At 36.1% G+C, this 25685-nt stretch overlaps 1 protein-coding gene across 6 annotated transcripts; it reads right to left on the minus strand.

Moving 5' to 3' along the window:
* Positions 1–196: 196 nt before the first annotated feature.
* Positions 197–24216, minus strand: FBXO47 (F-box protein 47). 6 transcript variants are annotated; one of them, XM_079905039.1, is made up of 11 exons: positions 23956–24216; positions 20760–20895; positions 20115–20285; positions 17165–17241; positions 15764–15841; positions 14063–14171; positions 9024–9200; positions 7330–7476; positions 6508–6650; positions 4046–4205; positions 197–1097 (listed from the first exon to the last, which is right to left on the minus strand). In XM_079905039.1, the coding sequence occupies exons 3-11, from the start codon at positions 20260–20262 to the stop codon at positions 943–945; spliced, it is 1194 nt and encodes a 397-aa protein (XP_079761165.1). In that variant the 5' UTR covers positions 20263–20285; positions 20760–20895; positions 23956–24216; the 3' UTR covers positions 197–942. The 6 variants fall into 6 exon arrangements, with proteins under 6 accessions (XP_079761165.1, XP_079761162.1, XP_079761164.1 ...); XM_079905036.1 differs by lacking the exon at positions 23956–24216 and having other exon boundaries at positions 20760–20974; XM_079905037.1 differs by lacking the exons at positions 197–1097; positions 23956–24216 and adding an exon at positions 2745–3381 and having other exon boundaries at positions 20760–20974.
* Positions 24217–25685: the final 1469 nt, after the last annotated feature.

Below are 25685 nucleotides of genomic sequence, written 5' to 3' on the forward strand. Positions count from 1 at the left end.
AGAAGTCACATTGCTAGTAAGGTGTCCAATAACCAAAGAGGTTTTTGTGGTAGCATTGTGTTCTTACCCTTCACAATATTTATTGACATGAAAATCTGTAATCATATAATTGAGTACTATTCACTTAAAGGGGTTAACTCTTGAGGAATCATCACACAAAGAGGCTCACTTTTGCTTTTTACTGATATAAGGTGGTTCTTCCGTTGCACTTTTTTGATGGATTCCTCATGCTTGCTCTAATCTGCAAAGGTGAATAATTATCCTGGCAATAAAATCTTTGTTATTAACAGAAGAACTGGAAGCACCAACTAAGCCATGAAGGGATGGATAAAGGTGAAATAAGGTGCCTATTGTTAATGCTATGGGGAGCGGGCCTGATAAACAACTGCTTGAGCTTCCTGAATGCTTGAATGGCTTCCCAAGTACAGTAATGTACTGCCTGCATCATGAAGATGATATAGTTGAGGGGTCAGCAGGGCATGAGAAGGAATTATCCAAAAAAGTATTAACGATACACATTCTGTAGTTTCATAAGGTATAGAGTATTTATCACAATATATAAACTTCAGTTTCTAAGGCGTGTCATTAGATTGTTATTAGTGCTATTGTGGTGTGGTGTGTGTATTTCGAAACAATAGTAAAAATAAATATTATGATGTGCTGTTGAGCTTGCTTCTAGTGGAAGTAAAAATCATCCTACAAATCAAGGTCAAAAGAGACTGAGGATATCATTATCAAAAGGGGAGAAAAGCTAGAAGCCCAGGTTAATCTCCTAGTTTAGAAAGACGTACAGGTGAGATAAATTATCTGACCTGTTGGTAGTTTACATCGTTATTTTATGACTGTTTTAGAATGAATTAGAAGTGGACAGTCTCCCAGTGTTTTTAGCCTATTTATTTTGCAAACGTTCCCTTTTTTGTGGCAATATGACTGCCTCTACCATCACTTAAACATCAATACTAATGATAATATATACTTGTGCAAGTTAATTTCCCACCTTAAAAATTGATTCACACTTTGTTCCTGATGACAAATGTATTCAGCAAAAAACTGCCAAACTGAGGAAACTTCCAATTTGGTCTCCAAGGTTATTTTATCTATTAATAATTGAATGAAGAATTTGTCAGTTTATTTTTTAGTGGTAGCAAGATGATATCATTTATCTACTGTACCCAAAGAATGAATCAGATTTTCTTATGTTCCAAATTTCTGGGGAGGGTGAGATAATAATCTCACAATTATTAAGAATAATGAAATAAGGCGAGTTTTAAAAAAATTTACAGCAGCAGTCATGTCAATTGAAGTGTGTGATGTGATTCACAATCCAGATAATCAATCCAGATAATCAATGTTTTAAATCAATGTTTTAAATTTAAACCATGCTTCTTTTGTAAACCTGCTGAAAATAACTGGTGTGGAGACTTGGGTAGTTCAAGGTTCAAGGAGATTTCACAATGCCAAATTTCTTTCTCTAAGGGAATGAAACTTAACATTTATTTAGCAAAATATTTAAAATATTCACTATTTATATGAAAATTTTTACTTCTTTCCTTTATTTTTCTATTTTCCCCCATATAATATTCTCAATTTGGAGTCACCAGTGTTTTGACAAAGAAATGGATTAGGCTTTCCAAAGCACATATGGAAAAAAGGTGAAAGAGGGAAAAGAAAAAGCTAATTAAAGTGTTATTTTTGTATTCTGGTATCTGCCAACTTTTAATCTTTATAATTTAGTTGTGGGTGAATCCTTAAATTGAAAAGAAGAAAATGAAACTAGGATAAAAGCAAGAATTTTGTACATAAATATGTAAATACTAAACTCTGGAGAAAAAATTCCTGCCACTGATGGAATTACAGTTGGACAATCCATCAAAGAAAGACAGTTAATTTCTGACCCTCCAAAAATAGAGGTAAGTCCTTTTGCTACTAAAATATAGTAAAACCTTGTTATTACAATTCATATCTTCTCCATAATTTTCACTCTTTCTCAATCCTATTAAGGTGTGTCATTAGATTGTTATTAGTGGAAGTAAAAATCATCTTTTTGCCAAACTTGAGAATTTCCCACAATTTGTACCCTACTCCTGTGGGTAATTTCTATATCTTCTAGTTCTTCTTCCCTTCCTCAATTACAGAGGTGAGTTAAGTCAAGGGCTTTGGAAAACAAAAAGTCAGCCTCTGAGAAGTCCAGTGGGAAGGGGTGTGTCTTCAGCAGAAGTAAAGTGATTAAACCCAAGGAGAAGAAAATAGGAGATCCAGGAGGGCTCCAGCATTATTTCAGCTTGTTAGGCACTATTTTTTCTATTTTAATAGTAAGAGTGGCAGTGGCAGAAGCTAGTCAAACTGAAATAGTCCTGGAGCTTCTTGGAATCCATTTACTTGAATGAAGATAAACCCCATTCTCTCATGGGCTGCTCGAACCATCCGTGCTTTCAGTTTCCTTCAAGTCCTATTTTTTAAGATAGGGAGAAAAGCTTTAGGAGCAGAATAGCTACTTTCTTTCATTTTATATTTCTCCTTACTTGCAACATTTTACTCTAATCCCCAGGAAAGAATAAAAGATGATTTGATTGTATTAAGACAATATATGCCTTCCTCTATTTATATACTTTTTAGATTGTCTTAGAGAAGGAAATATATGTGTGTGTGCATGTATGTGTGTGTGTATATATATATATACACACACACGTATGGATATATACGTACACACACACATACTTCCTTTGGTTTTTGATCTGCAAAACATGAAGCAAATAAAATGTTCTTTGTAATCATATGCCAAGAAGGTGGTAAAAAAAATGTGATTTATATCTGCACATTCCAAAACATCATACTGCAAATCTTCACAAAACATTCTAAGCTATGTTTACACAACCTAAGCAAAGTGAACAGATACACACCATTTAGTGAATTTGGGTCTGTTCTAACTATGCATCAGAATTTTCTCTTGCTTTGAAGACCCACACATACAGGTTGGCTGGCCCCAGACTCTTGAACACTAATGTTCCATTTTAGCTTGGTGTTAGGTTTACCAAAATCTAGAGCAGCTTGTTTTCTAGAGAAATCTTAATACATTCTTGGGTTTGCCTGAAAGTTTTATATTAATAATGGTATAAGCAGTTGCTTCTAAATTTTTATGCAGCTTTTGAATTCTTAGGTTACTTAGGTGATAAAAAGTCCCATGGATGCTATTCTCTGAGTGTGGAAAATTAGCACTCTTCTAATAGTTAGTTCACTGAGTTATTCTCTGAATGCAAGGCTTTCTGAGTATTTAGGTAGAGAGAGTATTCATGGTCAAACACAGGACCTCCTTATGGAAGTTAGCCTGAGCATGCACAAGATGGAACAAATTCAGAAAGCTTCTGTTGTCTTCATCATGGTCTTCCATATGCCATACACAGGAATAGACAGTAGGGAAAAGAAAATGACAGTTAAGTTTCTAAATATATGATTTATTTGAAACATAAGATGTTCCAATTTCCCTAATAATATGTAACAGAAGACTAGTTAGTGATTTTCCCTAAGTCAGACGTTAACCATTGAAATCATGGAATTATATTTAGAGCTCTGAATTAGAAATCAGAAGAAAAAGATGCTGGTCCATGCTTTATTGCTTCTAACTTCATGACCTTGGGCAAGTCAGGTAATTTCTCTAAGCCTTAGTTTTCCCATCTGTAAAATAGGGTTAATTATCCTGTTGGGCACCTAATAAAACTATAAAAATTTATATGTGTAAACTGTACAAATAAAGAATATTATGATGATTATGATAGTTGGTTAAGTAAGCAAGTTAAAATTTTTTGCTGTGCAGAATTGAAATTAGTTCCTTTCAGAGCAGACTCTTCAACTTTACATTTTCCATTAAAACTAATACCAGATTTAAAAAGTGACGAAACCAGGAACTAAATATATCTCATGGAAAAACAATGTCTGATTTTTCTATTTTTAGCTTGGATATAAAAGTCTACACAGAATTATCTATATCTTAAGGGGAGACTAGAATGCACTTTACTCACAACTGAGCACCATCTACATGCATACTCACCAGACAGAACTGATTGTAGCATTTCCATTATCACATACGCAAATGCATTTGCCACACTCTGGAGGAAGTTATTTCTTTCCACTGGAGTGCTAAAGACTTTACAGACTTTTTGCATCATTTTAACTGCCCAATCCATGCAGTATAGTTCTTTCTCACATACCTGATTTAGACATACAAAGCATTATGGTAAATCTTTATTTGAAGAAAGCGGTAGAATTTGAAAATGGTATTAACAATGACCGTTTATAACTTTACAGAATTTAATACGTATAACATCATGTTGAATCTATAAATGGGAAATGCTCTTATATCTAATACTTCTTTGCTTTCAAATGGTATAAATTTAGTGGGGGAAAGTGTGAAGTAAAAAAAGCCTGGTTCAAGATTATCATAGAAAAAAAGATTATCATAGAATATTTGTTTATTAATGTAAGAAATAATATTGAAAACAATTGTTAAACATATGAAAAATAAGGCTCCTGCTCATTCATTCAATAAGTGTTTATTGAGCACATGCTAAGAGCTGGGGATACAATGGTAAGCCATAAAGACATGGCCTCTATTTTCAAGGAGTCCAATGAGGGTGACAGACAAACAATTTCAACAGGCAAGAGAGCCCTATGGTGACACCAACTTTCCATCTTGAGAGTAGTAGGGAATATTTCTCTATTATTTAAAAGATAGATAAAGTGAAAATTACATGTTTATAGGTAAAACTGACTGAAAGGAAAAAGGTTTATTTACTAATATCTTAAATGGTCAATTTAACTCACATAGCCAAATAACATAGAGCATGCAAATAAACTATATAGTACTGTAACTAAATAATGTTAACCTGACAAGAAAGATATATTGCCTACTTATTATGTGTAAAGCACTGTACAAGGCACTATGAAAGAAATAAGGGGCATAGTCCTGGATTTCAAAGAGCTTGCAATCTATTTTGGGAGATGACTTACCCCATACATACAGTGGCCTTAGAACACCACTGGTAAATGAAGATAAAGAGAAGACAAATCTGAGGCCATTTAGAGAAAATTAATGACCAGAGCTGAGATGTTAAACAGAGAAGGCTTTCCGGAGAAGGTTTCTCCACCCCTAGCGGTTTCCTCTCCATTCCTTTTACTACAGTGTGGCCAAACTCACCTTCCAAAAACGTAAAACTGACAATGTCTCCCTGCTTCCTAAAACTTGTCAGCAGTGTGGCTCCTGTGGTTCAGGCTCCACAGAATGGTCTACCAGGCCCTGCCTTACCTAGCCTCTCCCTTCCTATCTAAACTTACCATCTCCTCCTCTTCTGCACATTTTTCCCTTCAGAAATAATACTGAACTGCTTATAGTTCCCTGATATAGTCATGCAGTTCCAATTCTCTCTTTCCTTTTTTTTGTTTTGTTTTGAGGGCCTCTGCTTATTAAAATAAACATTTACATTTAGAATACAATTAATTTAGTAGCTTTCTTCACATTTTAAAAGAGCCACAGAGATTTCATTCATGTTTTAAGCAGTTGAGTTGGTGAAGATCCTGTCTCCATTTTGTAGAAAATGGATTACATTCAATTATTCCTCACAACAGCCAACTGAAGATTATTCCATTGCTTTTGAAGCACTGGTTGGGCTGGCATCTGTGATGGAAGCCAAATAAATGAGATATCTATGCAACACATGCAGGTACATGCTTGAATAATTGAACCCCTCTGTCTGGTGAACACTTCCTATTCATTTGAAAAACTTATATCTACTGGAATTGGGGAAGCCCTCTCTGTACTCTATGCCCACCCAATATTGACTCCTCTCTGATACCTTTGTATCTTTTTTTACATATTTTTGCACTTATCACACTGAATTTATTTATATATACTTTGATATTGCTTAGAAGACTGTAAGCAGCTTTTGGTCAGGGATTTGTTCTATTAATTTCCACAGTCCTAAAATCTCTCACAGGTATGGCCCATAGTAAACACTCAGTTTGTGTTAAATACATTTTTAAATGTTTTTATTTTGAAAAACATTTTAACTATATAAAAGTAAAGAGAGTAGTATTATGAACCCCTAGTATCCATTCCCTAGCTTCAACAATTACTAATCTTGTTTCCCTTCTACCACCACTCACTTACACCTTCTCTCCCTGCTGCCCAGGGATTATCCTGGAGCAAATCATAAGGGATGCTTTATTTCTAAATGGAATTTAAGGGAAAAAAAAGAATATAACTTGGCAGAGCTGTATAATGACAATCCAGATATGAAGTGGGGAGAGGTTAACACAAGGAATGATTCCAGATATGATAGTTTATCATATAAATTAAAAAATTTTTTAAATATATAAAGTATATATAAAAATATATACTTAAATACTTATTCTTTCAAAATGTTTCGTACATATTTCAGTTCCTTCAGGGCAGCTCCCTAGTAGGTCAACTATAATGTTAAACAATTTGCTAGAAAAAACTTATTTTATACTTACCAAAGCCAAAAAGACTATCAGCCTTGCCAGTTCAATGGCCCGTCCATTCATAGCTTTACTAGCCATGAAAGTGAAACAGACGCTGTTCCCACTTAGGATTAGGAGATGTGCATTATTCTCTAGAAGCCACTCACGGGGAACCACTTTTATTAAAGAAAGAACAGTTATTTAATAAGAAATTACACAATAGCTATAGTAAACATCATTAAATACATGCAATATTATATTACTTTATCGGAAATACAATCAGTGCCGAGGGAGAATCTCAGAAAAAATGCTTTAGTTTTCCGATTACAGCATTCAACCGGGGACAGAGATTATTTATTGCCAAGTCACAGCGACTCTCACAAATATACTAGTAATACAGTCAACGCATTTCTCCTACACATAGGTCAACAGACAAGGTGGTGTAATCCTGCTAAAGAAAGAAATCTTGTAAACTTTAGAATCTAAAGGATTATGCAGGAATGGGAAACATTGTTTCATCTCGCCAGTACCAACAGGAAAGGGCCTTCTTCTTACCCAACATTCGGACGTGTTTCTGAGAACTTCAAAATGGGAATAATTAAGCTAATTAAATTATGAAGCTTTCAAATAATAGCAATAAATACATATTTATAAAACTGGCAAGGACAATGGAAGGAAAGTAAGTTGATTATATGCATTCTCTTCAAACATAAAGACAAACTTTAAATATTTTAAAGCATTTAGTGATTTCTAATAGGCAGTTCTTTTGTTACCTATAGAGTTGTCCTTACAATTTTATAACTGTATTCTAATAACAAATTTCTATTACTGTATGTGGTAAATAATTCCTTTTACCTGATAGTTCATCTACAAGACTGATAACATCATCTGCTGTCCATTCTTTGGTGCCTGTATCATACAGTAATTTAATGGCATCAGCCAAACCTTTCAGACTGGGTTCATCTGCAGGTCCTTCTATCATTTTCTGCCAAACCACCTGTCCTGAATGATAATTGAAACAAAAGCTAGGCTATGACAGAATAGTTGGCTTTGTGATAAAGACTACACAGATTGTTTAAAAAGGAAATTGGATTGCATAACGGAATCCATTACTTATATATTCTACTTTCAACTTTCATAATGAAAGATCAATTCCGATAACAGTATAAATTTTAATGTCTCTGACTGATGTGATGAAGCACAGCAACAATAGCTAAATGAGGAAAAGAAAAGGTAGTTTCACCAAGCAAAACACTGTTTCTGGTTCCAAGATAATGCTACCCCATAACAGAAATTAAAATAAACAATTGATGTAATCTTACTAAAATGAAATAAAACCTAGTGATAGACTTCCAAAAAGAGAGCATGCTGTTTCTGAGAATTTTCCAGACATTTATATCAAAACAGAGTAATCCAGTCAATTTTTTATTATTTACCTCTGACCAATTTCTCTTTGTGAATTACACACACAAACAAAATTTGATCCCAGATTGGCTTCCTGCTGCTACTCAACACACTTTAAACTAGTTAACTCCTGATATAAGACAGTGTGAACTAAATACATGCTTATTTTAACATTCATCCAAGCAAAACTTAATTAGAAAGGCCAAAAAATTGCAAAAAATAATATGATGCACCCCAAATTAAGTAAAACATCAATTCTGACTACCACATTGCTTCCCTTGCATTATTAGTCCCCTACAGCAGCAAATATAATCTTGAGTTAAGATAATGTTTAAAGGGTTTCACTGGTGGCACAGTGGTTGGGAATCCACCTGCCAATGCAGGAGACACGGGTTTGAGCCCTGGCCCAGGAAGATCCCACATGCCTCAAAGCAACTAAACCCATGCACCACAACTACTGAGCCTGAGCTCTAGAGCCTGCGAGCCACAACTACTGAGTCTACGTGCCACAACTACTGAAGCCTGTGCGCCTAGAGCCCGTGCTCCGCAACAAGAGAAGCCACCGCAATGAGAAGCCTGCACACCGCAAGGAAGAGTAGCCCCTGCTCACTGCAACTAAAGAAAGCCCGTGTGCAGCAACGAAGACCCAACACAGACAAAATAAATAAATAAATATATTTTAAAAAATAATAATAATGTTTGTTTGTTTGTTTGCGGTACGCGGGCCTCTCACTGTTGTGGCCTCTCCCATTGTGGAGCACAGGCTCCGGACGCGCAGGCTCAGCGGCCATGGCTCACGGGCCTAGCTGCTCTGTGGCATGTGAGATCTTCCTGGACCGGGGCACGAACCCGTGTCCCCTGCATCGGCAGGCGGACTCTCAACCACTGCGCCACCAGGGAAGCCCAAAATGCAGTTATTTTGGGTAAATCAGAGATGATGAGAATATATTTGGAAATGGCCTGCAGCAGAACAATTTCTGTCTTGATGCTTAAGTTATATACAAGTCAATGTAGTATATACATTTATGAAACATGGTTTACTTATTAGGAATGATGAAACTAAGCAGGTACAAAAAGATATGTTTCCTAAAGTGAAAGTAATTAACCAATTTTGTAACATACATCCCAAAGAAATGGATGCTCACCATCTTGAGGAGCTACTGGTCCGAAGATGATATACAGTAATCTTGCCTGATTCACCATTGGCCATGGTTTTAATATGCACGTCAACCAAAATGCAGAATCACTTCGACGGGTCCAAGGATCAAGAAAAACGTTCCTACAGAACAGTCTGATCCATAACTCCAGTTTTGTGGCAATTCCTATGAAGACAAAAGCACTGTAAACAATTCTTCCTAGAAAGATTGATATGCATATTGGATAGGTCAAGACACACAACATTAAATGCTTTGTACTGAGAGTGTTACTTCATTTTACTCTGTAAAAATTTGAGATTATCAAGGAACTACTTTTTTTAAAACAACTTTATTGGGATACAATTTACACCCCATAAAATTTACCAATTTAAAGTGTACAATTCAACGTTTTTTTTTAGTATATTCACAGATATATGCGCCCATTACCAAGTAAATTTTAGAACATCTTGATTACCTCAAAAAGAAACCCTGCTCTTTTAGCTATCACTCTCCTATCCTTCTGCCCTTTACCACACCCAGCACTAAGCACTACTTGCCGTCTCTATAGATTTTCCTATTCTTCATATGAATGAAATCACGTAGTAGGTGGTTTTTTGTGACTGACTTCTTTCCTTAGCATGTTTTTTTTTTTAATACTTATTTTCTATTTATTTATTTGGCTGTGTTGGGTCTTAGTTGTGGCATGCGGGATCTTTTCATTGCAGTGCATGAGCTTCTCTAGTTGCGGCGCGTGTGTTCCAGAGTGCATGGGTTCAGTAGTTGTGGGCTTAGTTGCCCCGTGGCATGTGGGATCTTAGTTCCCCGACCAGGGATGGAACCCACGTTGCCTGCATTGGAAGGCGGATTCTTAACCACTGGACCACCAGGGAAGTCCCCTTAGTATGTTTTCAAGGTATATCCATGTTATGGCAAGTATCAATACTTCATTCCTTTTTATGGCCAAATCATATTCCATTGTATAGATATACCACATTTTTTATCGATTCACCCATCGATGGATATTTGGGTTGTCTCACCTTTTGGCTATTATGAACAATGTTGCTATTAACATTCATGTACAAGTTTCTGTATGGACATATGTTTTTGTTTCTCTTGAGGATATACCTAGGAATGGGATTGTTGGGTCATATGGTAACTCTATATTTAATTATTGAATAACTACCAGATTGTTTCAAAGGTGACTGCACCATTTTGCATTCCCACCAGCAATGTATGAGGGCTCCAAATTCCCCACATTCTCACCAACGCTTGTTATCTGACTTTTTGGTTCTAGCCATCCTAGTGGGTATGAAGTGGTATCTCACGTTTTTTTTTAAACAGCTTTATTGAAATATATATAATTTACATACTGTATACCTTACCCTTTAATGTATATAATTCAACAGTTTTTGATATATTACATTATTTTCCTAAATTGTGGTAAATACATATGATATAAAATTCGCTATTTTAACCATTTTTAAACTATACAATGCAGTGGCATCAATTACAGTCACAGCGTTGTTCAACCATCACCACTGTCTTACACTAAAATTTTTCATCTCAAACAGAAACTCTGTAACCATTAAGCAATAACTCTGCATTCCCCATCTTCCCACATCCTGGTAACCTCTAATCTACTTTCTGTTTTTATGAATTTGCCTGTTCTAGGTACCTCACATAAGTGGAATCATACAATATTTGTCTTTTGTGTCTGACTTATTTCACTTAGCATATATTTTCTTTTTTTAATTAATTAATGTATTTTATTTTACTTTTGGCTGCGTTGGGTCTTCATTGCCGCGCATGGGCTTTCTCTAGTTGCAGCGAGTGGGGGCTACTCTTCGTTGCGGTGCGCAGGCTTCTCATTGCGGTGACTTCTCTTGCTGTGGAGCACGGGCTCTAAGCGCACGGACTTCAGTAGCTGTGGTACTTGGGCTCAGCAGTTGTGGCTCGCAGGCTCTAGAGTGCAGGCTCAGTAGTTGTGGGACACAGGCTTAGCTGTTCCATGGCATGTGGGATCTCCCCGGACCAGGGCTCAAACCTGTGTCCCCTGCACTGGCAGGCATACTCTTAACCACTGTGCCACCAGGTAAGCCCCTTAGCATATATTTTCAGTGTTCATCCATGTTGTGGCCTGTATCAAAACTTCACCCCTTTTTATGAGTGAATAATATTCCATTGTATGTATATGCCACATTTTGTCTATTCATTCGTCTATTATGAACACTTGGGTTGTTTCCAGTTTTTGGCTACTGAAAATAATGCTTCAGTGAACCCTGGTGTACAAGTATTTGTCCTTGTTCCTGCTCTCAATTTCCTTAGTTATGTACCTAGGAGTGCAATTGCTGAGTCATATGATAACTCCACCTTTAGCTTTTTGAGGAATGTCCAAACTGTTTTCCCTGGTGGTGGTACCATTTTACATTTTATATTTTTATACCATTTATGTTCTACTTACTTGTAGATAAGACAAGTGTAAATGGAAAGTCTGCCAATGCACTAAGGCCATATGTAAGTGTCTCCTGATGTGTTAAGTCAAGTAACACAGAAGTTTAGAGGAGAGAGATTATTGCAGGTCTGGGAACATCAGGAAAGGCTTTACAGAGGAGGTCAGGTAAATTGGGTCTTAAAGGGTAAAAAGGAGAGATGGTATTTCAGGAAAAAGAGAGAGTGAATAAAAGGTATGAGGTAGAAATGTGTAAGACATGTCTGAGATACAGTGAGTAGAGCAATATGCCTATGTCAAACTGATACAGAGGTAGTAGGCAATAATTTTGAAAAAGTAAGTTAGGATTAGAATATGAAGGCCAATATAAACAGTTTGGGCTTTATTTTGAAGATATAAGGAAGCTAATAAAACTTTTTGATCAAGAGAGAGACATGATAAATTAATTTTGTTATTGTTTCATTGGGCTTCTATGTCTGCCTTTAAAATAAAAATCTGCCATGAAAAAAAAAAAAAAAAAAAAAAAAAAAAAAAAAAAAAAAAAAAATCTGCCATGATTTGTTTCATAATGAAATATTTCAAGCTGACAGAAAAGCAGAGATACTATAACAAACACTGTGTACTGATCAGTTAGCTTTGTCAAATCTTTAGTTTTTTGCTATATTTGCTTCAGATTTTTAAAAATAAATAAAACATTCTGATATAGTTAAAACTTCTTGTGTATCAGTCCCAATCACCTTCCTCCCCAGAGGTAATCACCATCTTGAATTGGGTTTTATCCCTCCTGTATTAGTCAGCTTTCTCTAGAGAAACAAAACTAACAGGATGTGTGTATATACATAGAGAAGGATTTATTTTGAGGAATTTGCTCATGAGGATTCTGGAAGCTTGGCAAGTCCATAATCTGCAGGGTAGGGTGGGAGGCTGCAGACAAGAGAAGAGTTCTAGTTCAAGTCCAAAGGCAGTCTGTTGGTAGAATTCTTTCTTGTTTGGGGAGGGGAGTCTTTTTCTGTTAAGGCCTTCAAGTGATTGGATGAGGCCCACTCACATTATGGAGGGTAATCTACTTTACTCAAAATCTACTGAGTTAAATGTTAATCTCATCTGAAAAATAACTTCAAAGAAATATCTAGAATAATGTTTGACCAAATATCTGGGTACTGTGGCCTACCCAAGTTGACACCCAAAATTAACTATCATACCTCCCAACTATGTTTTTATACTTTTTTACATATGTATATAACCATAAAGAATATATAGAATTGTTTTGCATGTTTTTAATATGTATATAAATGGTATCATATTAAAAGCATTGTTTGGTAACCTTTTTTTCTCAAATTATATTTTGAGATTTATCCATAGTAAGACACATGGCTCTAGTTAATTCATTTTAACCACTAATGTTTTTTTTTAAATAAATTTATTTTTTTATTTTTATTTTTGGCTGCATTGGGTCTTCGTTGCTGTGCATGGGCTTCTCTCTAGTTGCAGCGAGCGGGGGCTACCCTTTGTTGTGGTGCGCAGGCTTCTCATTGTGGTGGCTTCTCTTGTTGCGGAGCACAGGCTCTAGGCACGTGGGCTTCAGCAGTTGTGGCACGTGGGCTCAGTAGTTGTGGCTTGCAGGCTCTAGAGCGCAGGCTCAATAGTTGTGGCACACGAGCTTAGTTACTCCGTGGCGTGTGGGATCTTCCGGGACCAGGGCTCGAACCCATGTCCCCTGCATTGGCAGGCAGATTCTCAACCACTGCACCACCAGGGAAGCCCACTACTAATGGTTTTAATTGTATAAATATGCCATAATTCATTTATCCATTCTCCTGACAACAGGCATTACTTTGTTTGCAGCTTTCCCTGGTTACATGCTGCAATGCTCATTCTTATATGTCTCCTTGTGCATACTGTGGGAGTTTCTCAGAGTGAAATTGCTAAATTGTAGGGTTCTTTTAATTTTTTTTTTTTTGGCTGCACCGTGCGGCATGCAGGATCTTAGTTCCCCGACCAGGGATCACACACAGTGGAAGCATGGAGTCCTAACCACTGGACTGCCAGGAAAGTCCCTCTTATAATTTTTGTTTGTTTGTTTGTTTGGTACGCGGGCCTCTCACTGTTGTGGCCTCTCCCGTTGCGGTGCACAGGCTCCGAACGCGCAGGCTCAGCGGCCATGGCTCACGGGCCCAGCCACTCCGCGGCATGTGGGATCTTCCCGGACCGGGGCACGAACCCGCGTCCCCTGCATCGGCAGGCGGACTCTCAACCACTGCGCCACCAGGGAAGCCCTCTCTTATAATTTTTAAAATATGAACTATTTCAGGTATATATAGAAGTTTAAAAAATACTATAATGAACACCTTTGTATCCTCCACCAGCTTAAGGAATAAAATATTATTAATGTGGTTGAAGCCCTCTGAGAGCTTCTCTTTCTCTAATCACAGGCCACTTCTGCCTCACTATCTGATTCAGTGTTTATCATTCCCTTACATCTCTGTCTTTTTACTACAAACGAATGCCACAATTTATTTTGAAATACACTTTAGAACTATACTTTTTTTTTTCTATTTTAATCTCTGTATAAGGTTATCTCTGAATTTTAGTTCTTTACCTGGTTTGCTGCAGACAACTGTCTGCATGTTGCGGGAGAGATTAGTCAGCTCACATAAGAAGTTATAAACACGATGGCACTCAAGTTCATCCCATCCTGCTGTTAAGGTCTGAGGATGATAAAGGAAACATTTCAGATGTTCAAACTATCAAATCAAAACATAAGTCACTATTGCCTTATGACCATAACTGCTGTAGTATAAAATCGAGGCAATGTGCAACTTTTATCCACTATGGAACTGTTCAAATTCATAGGAAATTTTATATAAACAAAACCTAGAAATGCTCCAAAATCCAGTTTCTTTTTGGTTGCATAGGGAGTATCTTTTCAGGGAACTAAATGGTACTGAATCCTGAACTCTGACAGTATAGATAGAACTTTAGACATCTGACTCACAACCATACTGTGGCTTAGTTTTAGACTACAGTAGAACTCTTTTGGTCCCCTCTAGCTATCAGTTATGATATTGCTTACAAATGATAATGACCTCATTTTAATGTGACAATCATGAGCATTTATTTACGACATTTGGGTGTGAACAAAAAACAATTTTTATTAGGACCAAATATAGTAATTATCTTTGAGGAGACCAGAATGTACAGTTAAACATATATGAAAAATTCAAATGGTATTCAACTATATGTAGATTTTGAAAAAGTTGATTAATCATATCAATTTTTCTTAAAATAGTTGAGCTATATTTCAGTAGTTTGAAAATGAATCTTATTCTCTTTGGAAGGACATAATAGAAACTGCTCACAGTGGTTACTTCTGTTGAAGGGAACTCTGTGAACAAGGAACAGGCCTGGGAGGAGACTTAATATTCACTTTATACCATTTTGTACCTTTTGAATTTTATATGAATACATGGGCTCATATTACCTGTTCCAAAGGGAAAAAGAAAAAGCAGAAATCTATCTTGGAAGAGGGCTAGAAGGAGGGCCTATGCCCCTGGAATCTGTACATGCAGATGGTGGCTGGCTGGCAGGATGGGTTATAAGCAAGACTGTTGTAAGATTGTTGTAAACCTCATAAGGTTGCTGTAATATTTAAGTAAGTTAATACATGTAAACTGCTTAGAACAGTGCAATATATTAATAATATATTGAACAGCATTAATAATAATGTTATTATTATAATGTTTATAATAAAATAGTAAAAAATGTTCTTAAAATCATGCAGTTGATTTCTTCCCCCCTCCCAGGTTTACTGAGATATAATTGATGTATAACATTGTATAAGTTAAAGACATATAACATAGTAATTATATATATATAGCAAAATAATTACCACAAAAAGGTTAGTTATCCCTATCATTTCCTATAGTTACTATTTTTTTTATACAGTTCATTTCTAAGATCACATCTTAAATAACTAGCCCAAGACTTAAAACTCATTGCACACACACACCCTCTACCCCACAATATTTCTAGTCATTACAATTGGCTGGAAACTTCAAGGACATTGGTATAGAGCAAATAAGTGTTAAACATTTCTTACCAGTGAGAAATCCAAGAAGAAAATCTGAGGTGGCAAACATATTATTGGATTAACACATTCTCAAACATTTACAATGTTACTTTGTTTTCTTTTTAGATCATTATTACTCTTATTATCCTATAGAAAGACAGATTACATGCTCTACTTGATAACAGTTCAAAAAGAATTCCTTTTCTTCTTTCACTAAAAAAAAAAATGTACCTGTAAAAACATGCCGTAACATGGTAATCCTAAACATTGCAATGGAGTTACACAGCCGTTAAATTTAAAACAGGAAACCTGTAAAGAGAACAACTGTTAATTCCTCCTTTTCACTGCAACTGTGCAATGATTTGACATTCAAATTTAATGGAAATACGCAAGGATTGTTTTCAGTCTAAACTGAAAATAAAACACTAAATAACTGATTAGTCACATGTTATATAGGTGGGGATTATGAAATATAAAACAAAGTCTTTGCCTCAAGGAGCTCACACTTTATTTAGAACAATAAGATATACATACATGAAATTAATTTTATATTTCAGGATAAAGTATGTATAAATGCTAAAATGACCAAATAAACATATCAGATACAATGAAAGCAGGGAAAGGATAATTTTGAGAATGATTAAAAAAGCTTATGAAGGATGTGAAACAAGCAATGTCTTTAAGTAGGATTCAAATATAATCAATAGATAGTATTGGTGAGGGAAACAATAGGGCAAAATGGTATAGAGGTAAAAATTTTAAATATTCATTTGGACAGAAAGATATGAGCAGCTTAATTAGGCTCAAAGCAGTAGAAAGTAAGGCTGCACTGTCAGGGGGAACCCCCTAAATACCACCTGTGGACTTTGGACCTTATCTTGATGAAATTGAGTAGCCACGGAAATATTTTTAAAAGCAAGAACATTAATTTGATGTAAGTGATTCAGCATTTAGAATGTCTTGGGAAGTGAAGAAGTGAATGGCAGAAAGATCATCTTGGAAGCTGCTGCGATAACATACAGCTGAACTCAATGCAAACACTGACATGAAAAAAGCCAGTGGATCAGAAACAGTTTGCATACTATTGAGTGTAAAACTGCATCAGCAGTATTAGATATATATTGGGTTTATATAGTAAAACTCAATGTCTAACAGAGATTATGCCCAAACATATTGATACACATTTCCAAGTCAAAAATTATCATAAAAGGTTTGTCATTTTATGTATTAAAAATAGTTTTAACACAAATATTTAAATAGTAAAATGTTAACATTTGGAAATAATTTTCATTTTAATAAAATATCTAAATCACCACTTTAAAACAACCTCAAAATTCCCACATGAGGTAAAAATACTTTTATTACTCCGATAAACCTAATAAACTTGAATGATGTACTTAGTTATATGTAAAAATTATTTTATAATAAGTAAAATACTCCTATACTACATTTTGGTGTTTTATAATCTCTGAGCACTTGGTAAAGTATTAGATTATCATCAACCAACTTTTTAGTACCAATTCATGAAATTCCACTAATTAAAGATAGATTTAAAATGAGTATAAGACATTAATAATAAAATATATTTACTGGAAATCAAGACTGTGAGCTAATTCAGAAGTATGATCTTACTTCTGCGAGTATCTTGTGAATGTACTTCAGTCTTTCCTTTGTGGGTAGCAGCAATGTACATCTTTTAAACAGTAGACCTGAGAAAGTAAAGAGACATATGAAAAAATGACAACAATGTAATTAACTTAAGAATATCTATAACTCACAGCATAATGTTTCCTGAAAGTCAAGTATACGATAGTGGATTGTGAGCTGATAGAGTTTTTAAGAGGAAGTTTGGGAGGAAGGGTGCAAAACACATATATGGTGTTTACCAAGTGACTCTGGTGTCCACCTAAGAGGCTATGGCATAAAATCTTACAAAAAATTGTGAAATTGATGGTATAGTACAGATATGAGAAAGTATTCAGATTTTAAAAGATACAATAACCAAACACAAAACAAAACAGGGAAACTCTGCTGTCTTTATTCCATAGAAAACATATTCCAATACCTCTTAAAATTAAGCTCATGTCCACCATGAAAAATGTTTTAAGAGTTGCTAATGGAAAGAATGAGAAAAGAGATTTTTGTACTCCTTTCTCCAAATACAAAAACTTGAAGTCGTAAGTATTTAAAATTTCAGAGATTAGAAGTCGGTTTTTCTCTCACAGAAAGTATCCAGTTCGGATGAAATATTTATCTCTTCCTTCAGAGATATCCTTTTATGGGGCTTGCATGTTAAGAATGTATAGAATTTTGTGTTTAGATATTTAAAAAAGAAAAAAAACCCTTCAATTTCCCAGTGAGATATGTAACTTGAACTACAGTGACAGGAAGTGTATGGTTATGATTTATTTCCTCTAAGTGTTCTGTTTTCCTAAAATGGCAATACATTGTTAACATTCCTATAAGGCCAAATGTCCTCAAACTAAAAATAAGATACATGGTAGGAAAATATATATCTGAATATCATGACTTTCTTCAGTTTTCATCTTCTCTGCATTTACTTTTTTACATAATATAATAACTACTTTATATATAATTCTGTAGACTCTATGGGAATTGAATCTATTTTTAGAAGTTGCTATGTTTGGGCAACACATGACCAGAATTGAGTTTTAAACATAAGCCCTCCTTATTATGGTACATAAAAAGACATTTTCAGTGTTTAGTTTTCAGGCTGAGTTCTCTTCCTTTCATGTTTTGGCATCCAGTCCCATGGCATATCATAGCTGGGGAATTCTAAGCTATAATTGTATGTTGGTTGCTTTTTCTAATGTAGAACGCCTATTTTTAAGGGTTTCAATTTACCATAAAAACCAATTCTGGCTGGGCTTCCCTGGTGGCACAGTGGTTGAGAGTCCGCCTGCCGATGCAGGGGATGCAGGTTCGTGCCCCGGTCCGAAAAGATCTCACATGCCGCAGAGCAGTTAGGCCCGTGAGCCATGGCCAATGAGCCTGCGTGTCCGGAGCCTGTACTCCGAAACGGGAGCGGCCACAAAAGTGAGAGGCCCGTGTACGGCAAAAAAAAAAAACCCCAAAAAACAATACTGGCTGACTTATTTATTCTTTTAACACAGGTGCTCTGCTATACCCTTTAGAGACTAACTTCTTTAATTTCTTCCCACTAAAATAGAGTCAGATGTAATGTTCTTTCCACACTGGCCATCTGCTCTGTTTTGTATGAAGAAGCAAATTAAAATTTATAATCCTTAGAATGGAGAATTCTGAAAATGTTATTTTAATGTCGGAAAACAAGAACAGATCAGATAGGAATGGCAACATGAGGAAATGGTAAGTACATCAAACATTTGTCTAAAGAATTAGTCATAAGCTAGGTGTCTGCACAAAATTTAAATGGAAGGTTGAAATCATTACATGAGTAAAACCATTTTTAAAAGCTAGCTTTTGAGATCAATACATATTTGTATTTTTAACTGAATTATCCACATAATTGTCTTAATGCTATTTTGTTTGTTTATGCAATTGAATCTGGTCAGGGAGAAAAAATTCTTTCAAATTAAAACTAAAGAATAAGTTTTTCCCAAGTAGCCTTCCTCAGCATCCGATGATATTGGAAAAAAAGATATTCACAATAACAAGAAGCAAAAAGTAATTGCCGTATTCTGTTACAGGCTTCACAAAGCCTAAAAATAAATACTGAAACCAATAACATTGTAACCAGATTACAGACCTTTCATTTAGCCTTACTAAGTATACCTGTCAAATACACTTTGGTGTATTTACATATCTATATAGTCTTATTTTATTATCTTAAAGCTAGGCATCCTTGGGCTACTAAAAGGTAACTTACTCTTACGCCTTTATTTACATCTCAACATCACTCTGATATTTAATTTTATTGCCATGTTTTGGTTAATTATAAGTAGCTTCATAATTAAACTGGTGTCATTAGTCAAGTCAAAATTAGAATTTTTTTTCAGCACTCTTAGGGAGAATGAAATCAATGAATGGGGTAAAAGACATAAATGATTACAAATCAAGGGAAGAAATTGTCCAGAATTTCTTTTGATAAGGTTAATTTAATAATAGCATTATGATTTATTAGTAAATATGCACAGTGCTTTTAAAAAAAAAGAAAACCACTGTTTCTGATAAGAGAATAAGTGATTTTTCACAATAATATGCTTAAATTTCTATTTTAAGAACTAGATTATGGTTGAAAGGGAAAAGCAGTACAGAGATAAAACTCATTAGATTCACAGGAAGTAAAGCATAGAAAATACATCAATTTCCTAAACTGGCAAGCCACCTAGACAATAAGCACAGGTGACATTGTATCCACATGAAATCACAAGGACTGACACTTTAAAGTGCATTCTCTCATCTTTAAATATAAGTGTAAGGGACTGTTATTAAGGGAAAGTCCTTACACTGAAGAGTAAAAGCATCATAGAAATAGGAAGTATTCCATTTCGCACAGGCCTTACAGAATTGTATAATAAAATCCCCTTAATTAAGTATAGTTCTTTACTTGTTACAATTCTCATTACATTACATAAATTACCTAGAGATCTGTAGTGTTCCAATATAGTGGAGTTTTGTCTCCTGTCAGGCAGCTCAAGGTTATGAAAGTCCTGTAGTAAAAGTCTTTTGCTTCCTGATGAGGTTGAGATATAACTAATAATGTGCTGGCTGACTGTTTTGGACACCATGCTTAGCACGCTGATATCCTTCACTATCAAAAGAAACATATATATATATATATATATATATGTATATATATATATACACACACACACACACACATATATGAACGGCTTAAATACAAGAACATCACTATTAGCACAATCTATTAATTTATAATAGATTAATAACAATAATATTAATACTAAATAATAAATAAATAATAAAAGTGGGGGAAAAGGAAAATCTTAAAATTGTTTTAAATCTAGTTCTCAATGAATTAGAAACATTGGGGATGTAACAGTCAAATTACCATGTCATTATAATTAGAAGCATGTTTTAAAGCATTTGAGTATCATATTTTCTTTAAGTAGCACTTACCTAACACTGATGAAATTTTAAAAATAAACAATGTGAACACCATCACCATTAACATTCTAGCAGGGCCTAAGATGACAAACTAGTTCTTGGGGAAAATAAAACATTCAATTGTCCATGTAGCCTACTCATAGTCCCCAAACCTCACCTGACAAACATCTTAAGATTATTTGGAATATTTCCAATGGCAAGGCTTTAAAATTTCCAAGCGTTGATAAGGGCTGAGAATCTGGGTCAAGGATGTTGGAAAAACGGTTGGATCGATGATTACGACGTCTGTATTTCTGGTTGGGAATCAAAGTGAAACTGGTATTTACTCTAGATGCCATTTTTTTTCTTATCTCATGAATTTATCCTGATTAGAAAAACAAAGTAAAAGAGACAATGAAGAAAGGAAATCAAAACGGTGAAGAGCTGTTGTTTTTTAAAATGGAGAGGTTCATACATTGAAGGGCAACAGCTGTCTCTTTGTATTTACAAAACTTTTAATGTGATGTCCAATTTATGGAGTTCCAACCAGTAGAGTCTATTTATTCATCTCAGCATGATATGAAATACTTAAAAATCTTTTCCCTCTTAGCCAAATATTTTAGATAGAGCTTTAGCAGAAAATGAGATGTGTATTTGGATGAGATATATTCTAAGAAAAGAAATGTGACATTTTTATGTGACATTTTTAAAGGGGCTTCCCTGGTGGCACAGTGGTTAAGAATCCGCCTTCCAGTGCAGGGGACATGGGTTTGAGCCCTGGTCTGGGAGGACCCCCTATGCCGCAGAGCAACTAAGCCCGTGTGCCACAACTACTGAGCCTGCGTGCTACAACTACTGAAGCCCACGCGCCTAGAGCCCTTGCTCTGCAACAAGAGAAGCCACCGCAATGAGAAGCCCGAGCACCGCAACAAAGAGTAGCCCCAGCTCGCCGCAACTAGAGAAAGCCCGCGCGCAGCAACGAGGATCCAATGCAGCCAAAAATAAATAAATTAATTAAATTAAATTAAAAAATAGAAATGTGATATTTTTAAAAAGTAAAAGATTTAACACAAAAAATAAATTTAATATTCAATATTTGTCAATTAGTATGTTGCTTTTACAATCTTTACATTCTTAAAAAAATCTAAGTATTACTGTAATATTAAAAATTTGTAGTAATGTTTCTCTATTTCTTTAAAACTGAGTACTGACATGTTTTGTTAAAACAATAAAGACAAAAGAGATTAAAAAATAGAGATTTTAGTTTACAGCTTTTAAAATTTACTAGCTCTAACAGATTAAGATGATTGCATTATGATTACCAATTATGTGCAATGAAATCAAAGTTTTGTAAAACTAATAAGACTAGAATAAATTAATAATTGCTCCTTCAATTCCACTTTTGGTTAATAGTAGATACTAAATAAGTCTTAGGAAGGGCCTACACGACTTATTTCAAAATGAATATTTCCTAGAAGGAACTTTGTTAAAATTACTGATAATTTACTTACACGAAACAATAATTCTTTTAAAAAATGTTATTCATCACACACAGTGACTTTGTGTCACTCCTCCTACAATTCGGAAAACACTGTCCTTTGTATATATACATGTATAGGTACATATGCATAAGTACAACTCCAATCTAAGGCTCCTTGTTTCTGAAGGAACCACTAAGACAGCTCATCAAAGAGTTACAATACATCTGACGAAAATGCATTTTCTCCTTTTGTCAGAAAATTTCTAAGAATCACATTGTTACTTATTCATCTAAAAGGTTACCTGTCAACTTATATCAATTTAAAATCAGCTATATATTTGAAAATGTGGCCAAGAAACTTAGTGCTTAGTGAAAAGCATACTGTGAACCTCCTTTAAAACCATACTATACATAGCGCTCTGCTTCAGCATTCAATGAGCATTGAATTTAGCAGATATTTTAAAATAATCATTAAAATTACACAAGTAACATGTGCATTGTCAAAATTTTACAAAATACAGCAAAACAAAAAGAAGAAAATTAAATTCATTTGGTTTTTAACATTTAAAATTAAGCACTTTGGTTTATCATTCAGAATTTTACATATACATTTCATTTTTACAAAAAAAGAGGGAATCTCTGTTCACACTATTTTGTAATCTGCTTTTTCAGTTTTAACTGTAATTAGAATTGTAATTTCTTTCCATGCCAATAGATACACTTCTGCAAGTACATGTACTGATATTTTAAGAACTGCATGGGATTCCATCAAATGGAAGAATTTTAATTTATTTAATCCATAAGATTGTTTTTAACTTTTCACAGTAGGCATTTTAAATCATTTTCATTATAGGAAAATATACATCTGGCCTAGGATTTGTTCTGTTTCTCTGAGGACCAGGTAACCTGGGACTTGGGTGGGGGCCTGTGGGCTCTTCAGAGACTCACTGACATCCAATACCCAGGGGACTTTAGTGTGTCAACTACACACTATATATATTTTTAAACCTCTGAGAGGATTAAAACACAATAACCCAAATTCTTCTAAAACTGAACTCTCCTCTTACAATTCTTTATTTTCCTCAGATCTGAACGTTTTGGGGGAGATAGCAGGCTTTTCTGAAAACCCTAAAGGTGTAATTCCAAATTATTTCTGGTTTCCTCTCAGCCCTCTAGAGAATGAGAATCACGAGCCCAAATAATCCTAATAAGATGATGTTTCGGGCTTCCCTGGTAGCGCAGTGGTTGAGAATCTGCCTGCCAGTGCAGGCGACACGGGTTCGATCCTTGGTCTCGGGGTATCCCACATGCCGCGGAGCAACTGGGCCCCGAGGGCCATGGCCGCTGAGCCTGCGCGTCTGGAGCCTGTGCTCCGCAACAAGAGAGGCCGCGATAGAGAGGCACCCGCACCGCGATTAAGAGTGGCCCCCGCTCACCACAACTAGAGAAAGCCCTCGCACAGAAACGAAGACCCAACACAGCCATAAGTAAATAAATTTAAATCATATGGGATTCTAAGAAGACCTCTGCTTTAAAAAAAAAAAAAAAAAGATGATGTTTCTACTCCACGCCACTCACTCTTGTCCACGTATGAAAGGCTTTGAGGGCCCTCTTGGATGAACTTTTCCCCCCCTTTTCAGAGAAAACCGTCCAACAGCAATTCACTAGGATTTCTACTTTGTTTTAACCTAAGAAAATCCTTTGAAGAGACCCACCCCCATCTGCTCGGAAAGTAGCCCAAAACATCTCCAAAGAGGTAAACTAGGGAGGCCATAAAAGAGAAACTGGTCAATATAAGAGTCAAACCACACTGTGGTGCATTTTTGACCCTCTTCAGCCCATGTAAAGATGAAACTATCTCCAGAAAGCATTGGGGGAAAAAATCTCTTTTTACCACAGATTTTGACAGTTTTCCGGCTAAAGGGTCACAGGAAAATGGGACTTAATCGTTTTGCCCTACCATCCTCAAATTTCTTAATGTTTAAAAAAAAAATTTCCTCAAGGTTTTGCCGCCGTGAAGAGGGAAGTTCCGGCTCGTGTCAGCTCCAGCCTCTCAGGCGCCCCCTTAGCCTCGAGAATATTTTAGAATCCTCCCAGGAGCCCCTTCGGGAAGGAGGCCCCGCCCCCTCATGAATAGCAAGAACCTCGGCTCCCATAGTACCCTCCTTCCTCAGGGATATTTTAGAACCCTCCCAGGAGCCACAGCGGCAGGGAGGCCCCGCCTCTCATGAATATTTAAAAGAACGACGCCCACAGTGCCCGCCTACACCATGAATAATTAACGAGGACGAGGCCTTGGGAGCCTGAGCTTAGCCCAAAGCCACACTTTGCTTCAGGCTGATGAGAGTAAGGGTTGGTGCCGTTAGAGACGCGGAGGGGAGGGTGCAAAACGAAGAGCCCCAACCTGGCGCAGCACACATCTGCTCCAAACCACTTCCTTTCCCTTTAACCTAGTTTTTCGCCGGTATTTAATTCCTCCCCCCACCCCGACCCCCCCGACCCAGAAGAGGGTAGGTTACAAGAGCTTTCATGAAAACTTCTGTTGGGAAAAACCTCCAAACGTTCCTTTTTAAACCTATCTGGGTGCCTAGAATTAAAGGAGGGTGAGTGCCTCTGGCATCTCAAGATGCGGTCCAAGACAAATCTTCCTTGCAAGGTTGAGATGAAATTTAGGATTAATTGACATATATCATGCAGTTACAAATATTCATTAATTTTGACTTACAAAGTTTTTTTGGAGCCAGTTCCTTTTTTTCTCCCCTGTCTCAAGCATTTTTTATTAGGTCTGTGACAAGGTCTCAGCCCCTAAGCTGTGGGCTATGAGTGCCTAGTGGATACCAAGGTACAGAGTGATGAGAAGTTTGGATTTTATTCAAAGTGTCATGGAAAGTCATGGAGGAGTTTTAAGCAGTGATACAATCTCATTTACATCACTTAAAGATTGCTCTGGCTTTTATGTGGAGAATGAACGAGGTGGGTGAGAGCAGAAGAGGTAAGATATGTTAGGATGTTGTGCAGAGCTGGAGTGGTGGCCTTGGAGAGACAGGTTTGAGATATATTTTGGGGATAAAACTAACTGAATTTGCTGATGTATTGGATGTGGGAGGGAGGGGAAGGAAGGAGATAGGGATGATTCCCAGGCTTCTAACTTTAATAAGTGAGTGGATCGTAATCTCATTTACTGTGATATGCCAGTGGGGAGGAGATTTTCTAGCCGAAAATTAAAAGTTTAATTTTGCAGATGGTAAATTTGATATGTCTATGAGACATCCAAGCGAGATGTCAAGGAGGCAGTTGAACTACATCTGGAGGTTGGAGGAAAAAAATCTGGGCTGGATATATAAATTTAAGAGTTTTCTGCAATAGAAGAATAGTGACCTTCAGAGACTGGGAAAAGGAAGACAAGTTCTCCAAGGAGATTGAAAAGGAGTATCTAGTGGAGTAAACTGGAGAAAACCAGGAGAGAATGTAGTCACAGAGAAGGCTTGAAAGGGAGTGCTTCAAGAACGAGAGTGGCCAGCTGGGCCCGGTGCTGCTGATTTCAGCCAGGTGTCCGCTGGATTAGCAATCTAATTTAGGTAGAAGTACTGTGTGTCCACCTTGTCATTCCCCATCTCAGGAACC

This window comes from Stenella coeruleoalba (assembly GCF_951394435.1).
Source record: "Stenella coeruleoalba genome assembly, chromosome: 19".
In the NCBI taxonomy this organism is placed as follows: domain Eukaryota; kingdom Metazoa; phylum Chordata; class Mammalia; order Artiodactyla; family Delphinidae; genus Stenella; species Stenella coeruleoalba.